We start from the raw sequence: 18,612 nt of genomic DNA, 5'->3' as shown, positions 1-18,612 counted from the left end.
TGGCAGATAATCTGTCAGATAATCTTTCTGGGGGACGTTTGTGAAAGATACGCCCGAGGCGTACGCCAGGGAGAAGGTGCAGATTTGCCCCTTCTCCCTGGCGTAAGCCTCCCGTACGCCCGATGGGCAGGCTGGGGGAGCGGCGTGATAAGGCATGGCCTCCTCCCACGCCTCATTTATCATGATTTACGCCTGCTTGCAGGCGTAAATCATGATCCAAATCTACACCTGCTGGAAGCAGGTGTAGATTTAGTATGCCAGGCGCAGATTTGGGCGCCTCTTAGTGAATCCTGCCAGGGAAAAGGGGGACGGGGCCTAACATAAGACCTGCGTACTTGTACACCGGTTTTCATAAATCCCCCCTGTGTAAATGGACCAATAGACAAGCTTTTGCACATCAGAAAAGTTCAGTGGCAACCCCTATGGTGGCCATTTGCTTTTATCACAGAAACAGGTAATGCCATGTTTCTTTACACCAAGGGTCAGGAACCTTAAGTCCCTCCAGCTGTCCAGGCATGATGGGAATTGTAGTTCTGCAACAGCTGGAGGGCCTAAGGTTCCTGACCCCTTCCTTACACCTTGACCTTCCATAAAATGACAGAATTCCAGGGCACCTAGGTGCTAAAGTTACCACACCTCAGGAATGGCCGACATGTCTAACCTAGTGGATTTGCTCGCTATGACACTACATGCCGCCGCTGGCCTCCTCAATACTGAGCGTCTTTGTTAGAAAGAAGCCAAACCTGGCAGCAGAAGTGCAAAAATGGAAAACGGAGCCATGTGAAATAGCAAGGCTGGAGTCAGCAATGTAAACATAGGCCGGGGCCTGCTCGCTGTTGCTAGGCAACCAGGGTAGAGCCACTGCTTCCTGCAATACACCGGAGACTTGATGTACAGTAGCTCTTAACAAGGCACGACACACATCCGATCAATAAATCTTACCGTCGCTTATTGTCACCCTAGATCATGTGATCGGATAGAAATAGCAGTCATGAAGAGGACTGTGCTCGGCGAGTAGCCCACTATATCAGGAGGGTCAAACTCATGGGGGGACATTTACTAACATGCGGCCCTGGCGTACACCATGGGAAAGGGGTAGATTCCCCCCTTTTCCATGGCGTACACCAACCATAGTCCCCCGATCAACTGATGGCGGGTGGGGCAGCAAGGGGGCATGGCCTCCCCCCCAATCCTAATAAGGTTTACACCTGGAAAACCATGCAAACATCTACACCCGCTCTGAGTAGGTGTAGATTTTTATACAATACCTGTGCCCAGCGCAAGTATGGCCAACGGTAGTAAGAGGCGTGCGCTTCTTAGTAAATCTAGCCAGGGGAAAGGGGGAGGGGCTTTATTTGAAGGAGAAGTCCGGCAATTTAGAAAATCCATCAGTCTGCAGGGGGGAAACTGATTACAAGTATGAACTTAGCTTTCACTGTGCCCGCAGTGAGCAACAGGACCGGCTTTGGGACCCCCGCAAGAAGGCATTTTCATCAAAACTTGGGGGAGAAGGACTGTCCTGGCTGATGGACTGGCCGCTCAGCCAATCAGTAAGCTGAGCAGCCAGTCCATCAGCCGGGTTGTGATGTATCAGCGCCGGAGATCCTGGAGCGTGGTGGGGGTCCTGAGGCCAGTCCCGCTGCTCACCGCAGGCACAGGGAGAGGTAAGTTAGTACTTTGTAATCAATCTCCCCCCTGCTGGCTGCCGGCTTTCATAACTCACCGGACTTCTCCTTTAAGACTGAAGTACAAGTAGTACTTGATAAATGACCTCCATGCTCCTCCGGCTGTTGCAAAACAACAATTCCCATCATGCCAGGATGGCCAAAGCTAAAGCATGATGGGAATTGTAGTGTTGCAACAGCTAGAGAGCCACGAGTCTGACACCTGTGCTCTATATCATACACCTTGTGTATTTCTCTTCTACTGATCTCTGTAGTAATGTAAAAATGGTGCGCAGTGGTCACATGAGTATTTCCATGCACAAAAAAAATATGTTGAGCCATTGCAACCCCAGAGAAAGTAATCCCCTTTACTCTTGCTTCACTTCATCAGTTAACAGAGTCAACTGGGTGAGGCTTTACAGCAGTTAGGCCCCATCTCCTGGCCCCCAAATGTCATGAAGCCCCACTGTCCACCGATAAAATAAAGCGATTCTAGAGCAGAAAGACGCAGACAAGCTGTAAGCAGATACTGTAATATATCAAATGTGCAGCATCTAAGCTGGTGGATGGTGCGGAGAACTGCCCATAGGAGTGTGCAGTGACAATATCACTTTAAGGCGATCAGAAGTATATCATATACTTACGCTTGAATGGAGTTTTCAGACCCCTTCATTGTCAGATCAGGGTCAGACCCCACCACATAGTCTAGCGTTATGCTATCACTTTATTATAACCTCCGTTTCCAAGGCGGTAGGAAAAAAGCCCCTTGAACAAATGACACGCGCATGCTCAACCACTTCTCTATGTCCCTTCCTGACATTGCTGAGCACTGAACTCTGTTATATTGGAAGTCTCATAAACAGTCAATGGCGGCTCAGCATGAACCCTGCCACCCCACCTGTTCTGGGAACAACTGTCCTGCATGTCCACCGGTTGGTACCCCACCAGTCAGCTACTAATCCTCTATACATTGGATTTGGATGTTGGGAATAACCCCTTAAAATGGTAATATACTCCGGGCGCCCTGATTCCGATAAAAAACAATTATCACTTCCATGGATGTGAAATTTTACACATTGCTCACATCAATGATTTTTCGCACATTTCATGACCTCGCCCGAATTCTGCATACTCGGGGTGAGAGCATGCTGCACATTATTAAAGCCAGAAAAAAGTGTCACGGATTGGCCGGTGTCAGAGAAGATCACTGCAGTACTGACCGGATGATCTTCACTGCCACTGAATTCGGATGCGGGCGCACACCGATGCGGATTCCACACTGCTCACAATGGAGTGTGAGGCCGGAGCCTCATACCCTGTCAGATGCCTTCATGACAGTGATCCATTAAGAAAGTAACGCCTAAGTTTGCACAATAACAGATGTACTCTAGCGGCAATAAATGTACAAACTCCGGCGAAAACCTCTTTTTCAAACTTTCATACTTAAAATGCAAAACCCTCATCAAGCACGTTGGGTTTGGGCACACCTAACTCTTTGTTTCCCCAGCTCTCTGGCAGTCAGCAGACACAGATGGCTGATCTGACTGTCCTGGTGTACGTATAATCTTATTATTACTAATAATACGTGATGGAGTTAACAAAGATTAGAGAGTCTGGCCCTGATCCATGCGGCTATGTAACGTACAATTACTTCTAACCATTACCTTGACATCTTGCTCGAGGGTGCTGACGAGTTCACTATCCACCTGTCCGGTCTGCGCCACCCGCAGGCCCCTGCGCTCCGCTTTCTTCAGCCTGTACTGCAGGATTCGGCAGGTTTTGTGGACTTGCTCCAGCTGCTGTCTAAGTTCCTGCAGCTGATAGACGTCCTCCTCCATGTAGACATCTCTCATCTCCAGCATCTCGGATCTCAGCTCCTCGATCTCATCCTGCAACAATAAGAAGAAAAACGTTAAGTCTGGGGAAGAATAGAAATTATTGACAATTCTTTCCAGATGCAAAACTGTCAATAAGAATAAATCTGGGTTCACACTACGTTTCTACAATCTGTTTTTTCTTTTTTTTCATCCGTTTTTTACAAAACACAGATGGAAAAACGGATGCATTTGTGCGATTTTCCATTGACTTCTTTTATAAAAAAAAAAACCTGATCAAAACTCATTTATACACAAAAACAAGGTCAAATATGTTTTAGTGTACGCTGAAAAAAATGGATGTGTTTTGATTCTTTTTTTTTTTTAATAGAAGTCAACGGAAAAACGGATGCAACGGATGCACATGAAAAAAAAAAAAAAAAAAAACAGATTGCAAAATTGTAGTGTGAACCCAGTCTATTTATCTATTGCATCTTATTCACACTCAAGTGAGCTGCAATACCAGGCACAACCTATAATCAAGAGAGGCGCTGTTTTTGCAAAAAGACAACTATAATTCTAATTGCAGACAACCCCAGCCACTAGCTATCACATATGTGGCCCCTGGCCCTTCATAGACATGCCCATGGCTATACTTGCACCTAAAGGGTAGCTGTACGCTTAACTCCAGCACTTTATATGTGCATTCAATCTCTTTGGCGAGTGGATCAATGCTTTCAGCTTTTGCAGATGTGCCATTTTACGCTTGGGAGGCCGAGAATGCACACCAGTATGGTCAGGCACAATAAAAGTAGTAAAAAAAAAAAAAAAAAGAAAAGAGACTGTAAACTAGTTACGGTAAAGGATGTCTATGTGATGACTATGCTCAAAACCCAGCAGTGATCACATGACACAAACACATTGTACCATGTCCGATGGCGAACCATCTCCCCGGGCACCTGAACTCTATACAACACTATGGGTCAGACACAAAGAGATTACAGTTTGGGGTCAGGACGGGGCTCTTCACGCATGGCAGAGTGGGAGGAAGACAAGGAGAAGTGACAGATTGAGAGGAGGCCCGGGCAGCTGTCCTGCGCCGGCCGACAGCCTCTCACTTCCCGGACAGGGAAGCTTCTTTTTTTTTTTAAATTGTAGATTTGGCAGCAAACGAAAACCAAGTTAAATAGACCATCAATAATGCAGAGGAAAGCAGCATGTCCGATGTGCCCGCCTCATCCACATCCCGTCTGCTGTGGAGTTACCTGACCTCCATTACATAATGCACCATCATAGGACACTGGCAGCAAACAGGGTTACACCCAACTATCAAAACTGAAGGCTGCTGCAGGCCCAATATAACCTTATACTGTGCTGCTACCAACATCTGCATATTCCTTTACCAATGACGGGGATCCTCCCGCCCTCCAGCTGTTGCAAAACTACAACTCCCATCATGCCTGGACAGCTGTCCAGGCATGATGGGAGTTGTAGTTTTGCAACAGCTAGAGGGCCAAAGGTACCCCATCCCTGGACTATACCAATATGTTCCACCACTGGAACACTCATATCATATATTTCATTGGGGTCTGAGTGCTGAGACCCCCCACTGAGTCTTTATAACCAGCAGGTAGAAGCCTGTGACTGAGCACTGTTTCTCCCCGCCGCCTTATGCTCTCTTAAAGGGGAACTGTGGCGAAAAACTGGAGTTAGAAAGTTATAGAGATTTGTAATTTACTTCTACTTAAAAATCTCCAGTCTTCCAGTACTTATCAGTTGCTGTATGTTCTGCAGGAAGTGGTGTATTCTCTCCAGTCTGACACAGCACTTTCTTCTGCCACCTCTGTCCATGTCAGGAACTGTCCAGAGCAGCAGCAAATCCCCATAGAAACCTCTCCTGCTCTGGACAGTTCCTGACATGGACAGACGTGGCAGCAGAGAGCACTGTGTCAGACTGGAGAGAATACTCCTCTTCCTGCAGGACATACAGCAGCTGATAGGTAATGGAAGACATTTAAATAGAAGCAATTTACAAATATTTATAATTCTGACACCAGTTTATTCTAATTGATTTAAAGTATCCTTTTAATGGTGAGAAAACTCTAAATACGACCCCTGACCTAAATACGTTCTTATACTGTACGTGTTTCCTTGCCATATCTCAATTATTTTACTTCTTCAGTTATCTTAGTGCCTCTTGTCGTCTACAGTTTAAATGCAACTTTGTGTCCATGAACCAGGAGGATTAGGATGGACACCCCCATAAATCATGCTAGCTTTGGCTGTCCGGGCATGATGGGAGTTGTAGTTTTGCAGCAGCTGAAGAGACAAGGTTCCCTACCCCTACACTAGAGCATAGTCCATGCCAGCTGGAAATACAGCGGCTGTGTAAGGAATGTAGAGGAGATGTGACTACTCCTAAGCGAGGCCTTCAGTCTGTCTAAATACGGCCCCCCCCCCCCTTATCCTGCCTCCTCCTCCTCCGGCAGCCCCTTACATAAACACACATTATCCTGCACAGATTCTTAAACAAACCCCGATCATAGATGCCGCTTATCATACAAAAATACAGTCAGGGCCAAAACATGTCAGAACCAGAGGTGGAGAACTGTAATGATACATGCTTGGTCACCGGGCGGACGTTCAAGAAGGCAGATGGGGCGATCTTCCAAAAGAGACATCATAATGCTGGAAAAACGCAGATATCAGATACTTCTCGCAAAAATAAATTACTCACTTTACTCCGAGTCACTACTCATAGCTGCGGATTCATTTCCCTATAATACTAAGAATGTGAAGCATCGCAACCTCACTGCAGACAGTCAACACATGGCCGCGTAGGATTTAAAGTGTCACTGTCATTTAAATCAATAGTACAGGCGATTTTAAGAAACTTTGTAATTGGGTTTATTAGCCGAAAAATGCATTTTTATCATGAGAAAGCAGTTTGAAGCTCTCCCCCCTGTCTTCATGGTTCTCTATGGAGAGGGGAGGGGTGGAGGGAGACGAGGCACCAAAACAGGACAGCAAAGAGTTAATTTACAGCTACATCACCGGGCTATCTCCTCTGAAGTCAGCACTGACCTCTCTGACCTCTGAATAGCGGCTTTCATACAGCTCCCACTGTGTAATCCTTTGTTCTCTGCTGGCTAATCATCTCCCTCCTCCCCCTCTCCTCTCCATAGATTAGACAGGGTCTGACTGATGTAAAAGAGTCGAGATTTCCTGATAATGAGCAGTGAATGAGAGAGAGAGTGGGAGGGACCTGGGGAAAGGATTTTTGAATGCAGATAATGGTATATTTGCCTAATTAACCCAATTACAAAGTTTCTTAAAATCGCCTGGACTATTGATTTCTGGAAGAAAAAAAAAAAGCGACAACAGTCTTCAAGCAACCCCACCTCTTTAGAACAATTTACTAATGACAATAAGCAGATAAGAGTGCAGAGATCAGTTATAATGCGTAGGACAATTTCCCTACAGCACTCCCGGAGGACAAATCAGGCATTACACAAACCAGTCCTCCAGAGCAATAGAAACTATGCAGGGAATAGCAGCTGGTTTCACTCCCTGATTCCAAAAGTGCAGTATCCCCTTTATTCTAACAATAAGTGGGGGTCTAAAGTTAGAATCCCACTGAGATTATATATAATTTTTTTTTTTTTTTGCTTTTTTTAAATGGGGTTACCCCTTTAACAATTCTTCGTTATAAGATGTAAACTGACAATTCCCAATTCAAAAGGGAATATATAGAGAGAAATTAGGTTATAACAGTCAATGGTAAATCTCAGATATTAAAGGGGTACTCCAGAGAAAAAAAATGTTTTAGAAACAACTGGTGTCAGAAAGTTATGCCAATTACTTCTATATAAAAATGTCCTGTCTTCCCATACTTATTAGCTACTGTATGTCCTACAGGAAGTGGTGTATTCTTTCCAGAGTGACACAGTGCTCTCTGCTGCCACCTCTGTCCATGTCAGGAACTGTCCAGAGCAGGAGAGGTTTTCTATGGCGATTTGCTACTGCTCTGGGCAGTTCCTGACATGGACAGAGGTGGCAGCAGAGAGCACTGTGTCAGACTGGATAGAATACACTACTTCCTGCAAGACATACAGTGGCTGATAAGTACTGGAAGACTTGAGATTTTTAAATGTTATCTAAACTAAACACAATGTGTTGGCTTTTCATCTTATTTTTCACAGATATGTGCGCTCTACATAAAATAATGTGGGGATCTCTTTCCTTATAATCTATTATGATCTATTTCCCTCTACGTTGCGTTGTTCACCGGTTAATTACTCCAGGAAATGTATGAACAAACCGACAACTGGGCGTTACCAGTTGTAGTCAAAAAGTAAAAAAAAACACCATTGTACACAGAGCAAATAAAGATCAAAAAAAGCCTAAAAACATTAAAAAAAATTTAATTTTTTTTTAGTTTTAATTTTCCAAAAAAGGAGACGACAAAGAAAGATCCCCTCCCCGAACATCCCAGAAGACAAAGCGAGACCTCGCCCGGCAGATCTACAGAAATAAGAGAAGAGCTTAAAGAGTGACAATAAAAATACTGCAGCCTGCACCAAAATTGAGGGAAAATGCAGCCCCCCCTATGGGTAACTAGTATAGGAGGAAGGGGGGGGGGGGAGCCTTTTAAGTATATGAAGTCATTCTATAAAGTTCAGGAAGGAAGCGCAATTTCTAGAAGGAGAACAGGAGGTCATGTGCGGAGACTACATGATGGGATACACCACTATTTACACTATCACATGGAAGATTAAAGGGATTGTCCAGGAGTACCAATCAAACTACACATTGGGCCTCACAGACACGTGTGTGTATGACATGGTGGGAGTTTCGGTGATCACTGTGTATAACCAAGAGAAGCACATGGCTGTGCGCTTCATTTCCTGGCTTCATTGTAAGGTTATGGAGGCAATCTCCTGCAATAAGCTGGGGAGAGAAGCGCACAGATGTATGCTTCTCCTGGCTATAACCATGATTGATAGCAGTCTTAGCATCAAGACTTTGACCGATCAAAACTTTTGACATGTGACAGTAGCACTTTAAAGTGTTGTCCTTCTAATTTTGGATATGGAAAGACATCACTGCATGCTGGAGATTAAAGGGGGATTCTGGCTGTATGGCAAAAATTAATATTGTGCCGCCCACTATACTATATCCGTGTCCTGATCCCTCTTCTCCCTGCTTCTTAGATGAGCGCCAACGAGCGGGGTCTGCCTGCTCTGCCAATCACTGGCCGAGATGGCACCGCTGCTGGTGTGGTTGGTTCCTCTTCCAGCATCAAGGTTATCCACCATCCATCGATTGCTGTACAAGGGTTCTACTCTAGTGACTGGGACCCATGTACTGGACGTCTAGTGTCCTGGCAATTACAACTAGTAATTAATAGCCACCAAGCCCGTAACTACTCCAGATGGAAGAGGACTCCTTTAGTGTTGAGCCGAGTCGTCAAACTGTTCTGGTTCTGCAATATTCTCCGGACCCAAGCACTCAACATTTGACTCCTGGCATCTGTAGAAGTTGGATGCCGCGTTGGGGCTGCCAGGAAAACATGGATACAAGCTATGGCTCTATCCATGTTTTCCAGGACTCCCTAGGGCGGCATCCAACTTCTCCAGATGCAGGGAGTTAAAGGGGTAGGGGTACACCGCCGAAAATCTTTCTTTCAAATCAACTGGTTTCATAAATTTATATAGATTTGTAAGTTACTTCTATATAAAAATGTCCATTCTTCCCATACTTATCAGCTGCTGTATGTCCTGCAGGAAGTGGTGTTTTCTTTCCAGTCTGACACAGTGCTCTCTGCTGCCACCTCTGTCCATGTCAGGAACTGTCCAGAGCAGGAGAGGTTTTCTATGGGGATTTGCTGCTGCTCTGGACAGTTCCTGACATGGACAGAGGTGGCAGCAGAGAGCACTGTGTCAGACTGGAAAGAATACACCACTTCCTGCAGGACATACAGCAGCTGATAAGTATGGGAAGACTGGGAGATTTTTAAATAGAAGTAAATTACAAATCTATATAACTTTCTGCAACCAGAGGATTTGAAAGAAAAAGGTTTACCCCGCAGTACTTCTTTAAATGCCAAGCGTTCGGGTTCAGAGAATGTTGGTGGAGGATTTCTAGGCACGCTGGTTACCTGGCTCCTTGGGTTGGCACAACCTCCCTATATCATGAACAACATAGGTGCCAAGGGAAGCCAACCCAGTCCGCAGCCTTATAAGTATACGCTATATACCTTACATCCTGCAGAGGACACTAGGGAACACCAGTAATAGCATTATCCCCATCGTGATGCTGCGCCGAGGCCTCTATGACGTCCATGATGCTAAACTCGGGAGACTAATTATATTTTATACCAACGGCCGCTCGGGCTGCTGAACCAGTGCCCACCTGCCCAATGTATTCACTGCAAATAGAGGCAAGCAGGCACACGCCTGGCAGGCAGCGCTTACCCTCTGGAGAGAAGGTTCTTATACCTAGAAGAAGCTGCCGCCTGATCTTACACAACCCCACAGAGCCCCATCCGGCCCGGCGGCGGCTGCTGCTGGTAAAACGCAGGAGACAGACGCACTTATACATTACAGGAGTTTCCGGGTGACTTCATGGAACGACGGACGAGACAGAGAGAGTCACTATGTGAGAGTTTTGGGTCGCACGCTGTCCCGAGCTTTGAGAGTCATCTGGAAGCAATTATGGTAGATGGGGGGGGGGGGGGGGGCGACATCCTGTGTGTATATATAAAAGCATATAAGCCGAGCCAATGGGGGCGCGCGGGGACGGACAACGGGAAATTTTCAAAAATAAGCAGAATGAGAGAAGATGGAACCTTGTAGCCCTACGAGATGCAGGGACACCGTGATACGGGATACAGCACGGCCATTAAACTCGGGAACCATCCAGCTGTTACAAAAGTGCAATTCCCACTGCCGCTCCTCCCCGGGTGCTGGGAAAAGATGGATCCAGTCCTGGAAAACTTCTCCCAGTTATCAGCTTTCCCAGTTAAAGGGGTATTCCACTCAAACATAACTTTTGATATGTTGCTGCTCATGGTGAGACTAACAATTCCTTCCATACTTGTTATTATCTATTCAGTCTCCTTTGCCCAGTTCTGAGCTGCTGCTTTCTGCTGAAGTCACAAAAATCTGTGTGTGAGTTTTTTTTCTGTCTCTCCCTACCTTCTGATGTAAACAAGTCCCTGGCTGGCTTTATCTGCAACATTGTAGCTTCTTTCTAATGCTGGGAGGGTTATTTTGAGGTCAAGTTGTTGCTGATGAACCCTACCAGCATTATAATGTTTCACATACAGCCAGTCAGGGACTTGTTTACATCAGCCATCTCAGAAGGGAGGGGGGAGACGGAGGGAACAGCTCACACACAGGTTTTTGTGTCTTCAGCAGAAAGCAGCAGCTGAAAACTAAGGAAAGGAGACTGAATAGATAATAACAAGTATGGAAGGAATTCTTAGTCTCACCATGGGCAGCAACATATGAAAAGTTAGGTTTTAGTGGAACACCCCTTAAATTAACTGCAGCTCCTCCCTGGGTGCCTGGAAAAGCTGGATCCAGTCCTGGGAAACTTCTCCCAGTTTCCAAGGACTGAATCCAGCTTTTTCCAGCATCTGGGGAGGAGCAGCACTGAGTTAATAGGCAGCCATCAATGAACGGATTGCAAAAATGATGTAGAGCTTCTCTTCCTTCTAAGGCTGGGTTCACACTGCGTTTTTGCAATCTGTTTTTTGAAAAAAAAAAACAAAAAAACGGATTGCAAAAACGGATGCATTTGTTTGCATCCGTTTTGATCCGTTTTTCCACTGACTTCCATTTAAAAAAACAACTGATGAAAACGGATCCGTTTTTTTTGACGGACACAAAAACGTTGCTGACACTATTTTTTTTTTTTGTCCGTTTAAAAAAACAGATCCGTTAAACGTATGCTAAAAACGCAGTGTGAACCCAGCCTTACTGTAAATTCGCTCATCTCTAACCAACACAACAATGCCATCTCAAGCCTAAAATCCACCATGTATTTGTATGGGCACTGTACATGTCTATGGTGTATACACCGCTGTGTTCTGGCAGGAGTATACAGGGGAAATAAGGCTCGGTAAATGGAAGCATGGAAACAATTGGTCATTACAGCGATGCTGGAAGACAATAGGTCTGGGTTAAGTCACAGGTCACTGAAAAGATGGAATAAAGTGTATAGTGACTTGTATATATTGCTTATATGTCCATGAGTACAAAGTGTCATACAACTCGAGTCACATGACTCACCCCATAGCCCTGGGTGTTAGGATCACATAGTTCTGTTTGTTTATATATAATCACTTAAATTTGTAAATAAACATCCCGACAATTCTATAAGCAAAGACCACAACCATGTATGTATACTGGGGGGGGGGGTGTCGGCCAATGGCTGCTATCAGTATGCGCCCACCAGCAAAGACCACCTGGAAGGCACCAGCCTAATGGCCCTATTCCACGGAACGATTATCGTTCGTATTCGGCCGATATCGGCCGCTAAGGACGATAATCGTGCCGTGGAATAGAGTGCAACCCATCAGCCGACATCGTTCCATGTCGGCTGATCGTTGCAGTCGCTTGTTTTTCAACATGTTGAAAAACAAGCGACTGATATAGCAGCGATCTGCTGCCGTCGCTCCATTGAATAGGAGCGTCGGCAGCAGACGCTGCTATATCCTATGGGCTGCCCGGACGATCAGGGATCCCCCGGGCAGCCCCCCCGCAGCTCCCCGCCGCTCCCTCCCGCACTCACCTGCTCGCTGCAGCCGCGTTGAATAGCGGCGGCAGCGAGCGGGGAACGAGGAGCAAACGAGCGCTGAGAGCACTCGTTTGCTCCTCTAACGACCCGTGTAATAGGCCCATTAGGGCCCTATTCCACCGGACGATTATCGTTTGCATAATCGTTAACGATTAACGATCTCAAACGACCTGAAAACGTTCACTCATTTCCATGGAACGATAATCGTTACTTATGATCGTAATTGCGATCGTTTTTTATTCGCTATTTATTCGCTATTGCGTTCGTATCTATTGCGAACGACCGAACGATGTCTTATTCAATGTGAACGATTTGCGAACGTTTTGCGAACGAGCAACGATAAAAATAGGTCCAGGTCTTATAAAGCGATCAACGATTTCTCGTTCGGTCTTTAATCGTTAACTGCATTTCAACCGAACGATTATCGTTTAGATTCGAACGATTTAACGATAATCTGAACTATAATCGTCCGGTGGAATAGGGCCCTTAAAGAAGCAGTTAACAAAAAAAAAATAATTATTGGCCCCCGCGCTATGCACTGTCGTGTATACTTCGTTCCAGTCGCGCAGTGCCGTCCAAATCCGGCGCGCGCTCACGTCCCCTCTTCTGTCTCCTGTGATTGAACGCTGAAGTCCCGCTTTACAATGCATTCTCTATAGGCGGCCGTGACTTTCGGCATTCAATCACAGGGGGCCAATAAAAAAATTTTGTGCACGGCTTCTTTAAAGGGATAGTTCGGTGAAAATCTTTTTCTTTCAAATCAACTGGTTTCAGGAAGTTATATATATTTATAATTTACTTCTATTTAAAAATCTGCAATCTTGCAGTGCTTATCAGCTGCTGTATGCCCTGCAGGAAGTGGTGTATTCTTTTCAGTCTGACACAGTGCTCTCTGCTGCCACCTCTGTCCATGTCAGGAACTGTCCAGAGCAGGAGAGGTTTTCTATGGGGATTTGCTGCTGCTCTGGACAGAGGTGGCAGCAGAGAGCACTGTGTCAGACTGGAAAGAATACACCACTTCCTGCAGGACATGCAGCAGCTGATAAGTACCGGAAGACTGGAAATTTTTTAATAGAAGTAAATTACAAATCTGTATAGCTTTCCGAAACCTGTTGATTTAAAAAAAAATATTAATGCTGGAGTCCCCCTTTAAAGTAAAAAAAAGCCACAATGGGCGAATTGCTTGGACCACTGGCTTCTGTAGGCCCTATGTTGCAAAACTACAATTCCCATCATGCCTGGACAGCCGAAGGCTGTCCAGGCATGATGGGAATTGTAGTTTTGCAAGCGCTCGAGGGCAGAAGGTTTCCCGTCCCTGGTATACACCAACATAGGGCCACACATGGTGCAACAACCTGCACTGCCAACCAATATTCCTTGTTTTCATTCTGGTGAAGCCAATGGTGCATGGTGCCCACCGCTTTCCAACACTAAACTTTTTTTTTTTTTTTTTTTTTTTCCCGCTAACTCCAAACATGGTGTAAACTTTCACACTTGTCCTCAGAAAACACCACAAAAGGGGGACACCTGGTGCCGAGCCCCCATAGACAGCTGATACAACAAGCCTGAGGAATCCCAACTACTTCCTGCAGCCATGGCGTCCCGGCCTACAGTCCATGAGAAGACGGAGCAGGGAACGTTACGTCATACAGGCAGGGAGGAAAGACATAGGGGGAGATTTATCAGACATGGTGTAAAGTGAGACTGGTTCAGTTGCCCCTAGCAACCAGATTCCACCTTACAGAGTGTGTGTGGGATGAAAGGTGGAATCTGATTGGTTGCTAGGGGCGACTGAGCCAGTCTCACTTTACACCATGTCTGATAAATCTCCCCCTCATGTTACAGGATTCTAGAGATGCCATATAGATCAATGCAGCATAGAGGAAGACACATGTCCATGACAGTAAGCTATCCCTGCCTGACTCATGAATAAGCTACTGTACACCGCCGGCATGACTAAAGGATTGTACTCAGCGACATCCGCCTGCGCGGCTAAAGAGTACACTATGAGGCGACTCTGACCACAAGAGGACTCACTGTGGATCCCCTTTAAAGGGGGTCTCCTCTTCAAATCAATTTGTAATTTACTTCTATTGAAAAATCTCCAGTCATCCAGTACTTATCAGCAGCTGTATGTCCTGCAGGAAGTGGTGTATTCTTTCCAGTCTGACACAGTGCTCTCTGCTGCCACCTCTGTCCATGTCAGGAACTGTCCAGAGCAGCAGCAAATCCCCATAGAAAACCTGGACAGTTCCTGACATGGACAGAGGTGGCAGCAGAGAGCACTGCGTCAGACTGGAAAGAATACACCACTTCCTGCAGGACATACAGCAGCTGATAAGTAGTGGCAGCAAAGATCACTGTAAAGAATACCCCCCTTTCTTTTTTTTATGCCGGAGTACCCCTTTAAGTCCAGGTCTAAGAGCCGTTGTACAAATACTCTCATTGGCACAGGGTTTCCAATTGACTTCTATGTCATGTGACTCTTGGCGCTGCCACATCAAGCACTAAAGACCCTTTGGTGACTTTGGGGCCCGTTCACACTACGGACTCCGCGCCATGTCCCGGCTGCTATCTCTTTCAATGGGAGGTTTCCGCTCTCCGCTCAAAGTATTGACATGTCAGTCCTTTGAGCGGAAGGCCCCCCATTGAAAGAGATAGCGGGCGGGAGTCCGCAGGTGGGGGTGCTGAGCGGCATTTTGGTGCCAATTCCGTGTGAACGAGCCCAAAGAGTTATTTAGCCTGAAGTATCTTATCTCCTATCCCCATAACTGAATGCGGAGTTGCCCCCCACAATGTCCACAACTGGCCCCCGACTCCTCGGTTTTGGCCCAGATGGCGCTTCTCCTCCATTCGCTGTCTATGGAGAAGCCTTAGAGGTGAGTACGTCTCTTTAGCCCAGTGATTGACCCCCACAACCTTTACCCTGTGCATAGGGGATCAGTTATAGTTGGGAAACCCCTTTAAGGCTAGGTTTACTTTCATACTGAAAGCTCCATTTGGGGTCTCTGTCCCAGATTCCGTTCAACGGACCCAAATAGACTACCTCCTAGGCCTTTCTTAGGTCAGACTGTGGCCCCCCATGATGCACCAGTGTGGGTGGAGAGAGAGAGAGTTATTATAAGTAACCTGGACCTTGTTTACATTGAGCTATGATAAGGAGGGGGCGGGTGTTTGTGTGCTGCACTGGCCCCGCCCCTCCCACAGACCCCGCCCCCGCACACCCGCTGGCCCCGCCCCCGCGCACCCTCACCTTCAGGTAGTCGTTCTCGGAGCGCAGCTCGTCCATCTCCCGCAGCAGGCTCTCGGTGCCCCCGTCCAGCAGGTCCTCGGTGAGGTCGGAGAAGGCCAGGGAGGTGCTGAGGGGCAGGCGGCTGGAGGCGGCAGACACCCCGCCCTCCTCGCTGCTCCCCCGGCTGCTGCTGTTCTCCTCGGAGGCGCACGAGCCCTCCGAGCTGCTGTCTGTTCCCCGCCTGGTCCCGGGGGTCGCCGGGGACTTACTCTTCCCTCCGGTGCGGGCAGCAGGGGGCGCTGGCTTCTTGGTGCCCGGAGAAGGAAGCGAGCGGCGGGGTCCCGGGGGGATAACATTGAGGGACACCGGGGACGGTCTCCGAGCCTTGGATAGGGACCACCCTGTCAGATCCTTGGGTCGGGCCGGGGATGGAGCCCGGTTTAGCTTCTTCTTTTCGGGTACCGGGGGAGGAGCGCCCCCTCCGGGCCCTGCCGGCTCCATCACTGCCCCGGTCAGCTCCGGGATCTCTACAGCGGCCGTACGCCTCGGTTCTACCGCTATATTCCCGGACACACGATGTTATATCCAGCGGCTGCCGCGTCCTCCCTCCCCGCGGCTGTCAATGGTTCTGCCCGGCGTGTGCTCCCATATAACGGACGCTGATGTGTCTGCTGTGCGCATCGGACTCATCTACTGCTGGGAGGAGGGGGAGGCGCTGGAGCGCAGGACCGGCCCAGACCAGGGAGGGGGCGCATCCTGCAGCAGCCACAGGCTGGAGAGAGAGAGAGGGAGGGAGGGCGGCTGCCTGTCACCCTGCTGCAGGATGGTGGGGATGTAGTGGGGTCTTCTGGGGGTCGTGGGAAGCAGCTGGGTCATGGTCAGTGTGGGGAGGAGGAGATGGGTGCTCACCTAGGGCACAGGAAGATATATACACATATCTATATGTGTACCTATATCTGTGTGTGTGTATATATATATATATAGGGACAGGTCTGAATATACATACATCTATCTATATGTGTATCTATATCTCTGTATGTGTGTGTATGTATATATATATATATATATATATATACTTACAGTGTGTATATATATATATATATATATATATATATATATATATATAGGGACAGGTCTGAATATACATACATCTATCTATATGTGTATCTATATACATATATATATATAATCTATCTCTGAGCTTTCCTATATGATGAGACCGTACATGATCTATAAATGCAGCATTATAGCACAAGGCCCAGTTACAGATTTTGTATTGTGTCTCCGTATCACATAATGGTCCCCTTTGTTTCCTCCGTGATATTTTGGCCTATATGCACCAGGTTTACCGAACCACCAGATCACAAGTAAAGAACTACAAGGGGTTATCCAGAATTAGAAACAACATAGCTATTTCCGTCCACAAACAGCGCCACTATGTTCTTCAGGTTGAGCGTGGTATTACAGCTCAGTTCTATTGAAGTGAATAGAGTTGAATTCTAATACCACACACAACCTGAGAATAGGGGCGGCGCTGTTTTTGGAAGAAAGCAGCTGTTTTTATAATCTTATATAAGCCTTTTAAAGGTGTTGTTGAGGCACAGCCAAGCTCCACGTCTAATGTGCCATCTATAAGATTGGTGCCTTTTTATGTGTACGAGGGGTCAGAGGGCCCCTAAGCTACTGCTGTCTCTGCACCCTGGTATACCTGGACAATCCCCTCCAAGTGGGGTAATTTAGTGTTTTCACCTACCCCCGTATATGGAGCAACTAGGCTGGGGCAACTTTGGTTCCATTACATGAGGATAGCCGTATTGCATTGCATCTAATGATGGGGGGACGTTGCATCACAAAATGCAACTGCATTTGGCTTTTCCAGCTTTGGCCTCAATACAAGTTGCATGGAGCTGCGACCTGGCTGCAACGTCTCTGCAATTTGGCTATGTTTGCTTTTTACAGCCAAATCACAACTGTAATTTGACGCTTTCCCAATCTGTTGCACAACTACAACTCCTGAGCATCATGTACATGATAGGAGTTATAGTTGTGCAACAGCTCTAAGGCCATACAACGCCCTCTAGGCACAAATGAAGAAAACGCCCCCACCCCCACCCCACTCAGGGAGGGGGGGACCCTGTTACAGATTCCGCAGCTTTAGTCTACAAACCAATGACTTATTTATAAAGGTTTTCTTTCGCTTTTCTGAGCAATGCCGGGCAGGGTCCAGCCGAGGGTACCCGCTTCTCTCAAGGACTTGTGAATATGCAGGGGGATCAAACTCCTGGCCCTCTGGCTATTGCAGAACTACAACTCCCATCATGCATTTTTGCAGCACCTGTGATGGGGACATTACATGTCAGGGCTCTTCCCTCCTGGCATCGCCCATCTCCAGGTCTGACCCATTCTATACACTTCTTCCATAGACAACGCTGCCTATAGAATTCTCTCCACGTAAGCACAATACTCTTTATTGCACAGTTCAGATGCTGCAGTGCTATCTGTGCAATACTCTGCGCCGCTCCAGCCACACACACAGCGGCTTGTTTTGCTGACATACAGTCTTGGGAACAAAAGGGAAGCTCCACAATCCTCTGCCACTTGTATCGGTGCAAGAGCTCCCTCTGCCTTCCTCCGCTCACTAGAGATCAGACCATACACTGGAGCAGGGGTAAGGAACCTTTGCTCTCCAGCTGTTGCAAAACTACAACTCCCATCATGCCTGGACAGCCAAAGCGAAGCTTTGGCTGTCCAGGCATGATGGGAGTTGTAGTTTTGCAACAGCCGGAGAGCCAAGGTTCCCTTCCCCTGTAATAGATGTTTGCCATTGAACCAATGTTACTGTCTAGTGTGTTAAAGTGGAATTCTGATTTATTCCCAGTTTATATTTATTACCCCCTAATAACATAGTGGTCTCCTTACAGCAGATGAGGGAACCTGCTTTCCTGCAGCTGTTGCAAAACTACATTACCCATCATGCCTGCTGGAAAGCTAAAGGGATTTGGTCCTGCTAAGATACTCATCTCAGAAGCAGGAACAGGAGCTACAAGTGAGATCACTTTTTTTTTTTACCCTATCCTCAGCAGTATATGGGTTAAAG

General features: G+C 46.9%; 1 protein-coding gene across 6 annotated transcripts in view; it reads right to left on the bottom strand.

Moving 5' to 3' along the window:
• MTCL2 (microtubule crosslinking factor 2) overlaps window positions 1–16,181 on the bottom strand; it is a 72,084-nt gene extending 55,903 nt beyond the window's left edge. For 4 of the 6 annotated variants that reach the window (XM_069951687.1, XM_069951689.1, XM_069951688.1 and 1 more), the window contains exons 1-2: window positions 15,537–16,181; window positions 3,329–3,553 (exon numbers count right to left, since the gene is read on the bottom strand). In XM_069951687.1, the coding sequence (XP_069807788.1) occupies window positions 3,329–3,553; window positions 15,537–16,016 (705 nt within the window). In that variant the 5' untranslated portion in view covers window positions 16,017–16,181. Of the gene's footprint in view, window positions 1–636; window positions 694–3,328; window positions 3,554–15,536 lie in introns of those variants that run through there. The other 2 variants (XM_069951691.1, XM_069951692.1) reach the window with 2 other exon arrangements.
• Window positions 16,182–18,612: the final 2,431 nt, after the last annotated feature.

The sequence above is a fragment of the Dendropsophus ebraccatus genome, chromosome 14 (assembly GCF_027789765.1).
Source record: "Dendropsophus ebraccatus isolate aDenEbr1 chromosome 14, aDenEbr1.pat, whole genome shotgun sequence".
Taxonomy (NCBI): Eukaryota; Metazoa; Chordata; class Amphibia; order Anura; family Hylidae; genus Dendropsophus; species Dendropsophus ebraccatus.
This window is presented reverse-complemented; position numbering and strand designations above follow the sequence as displayed.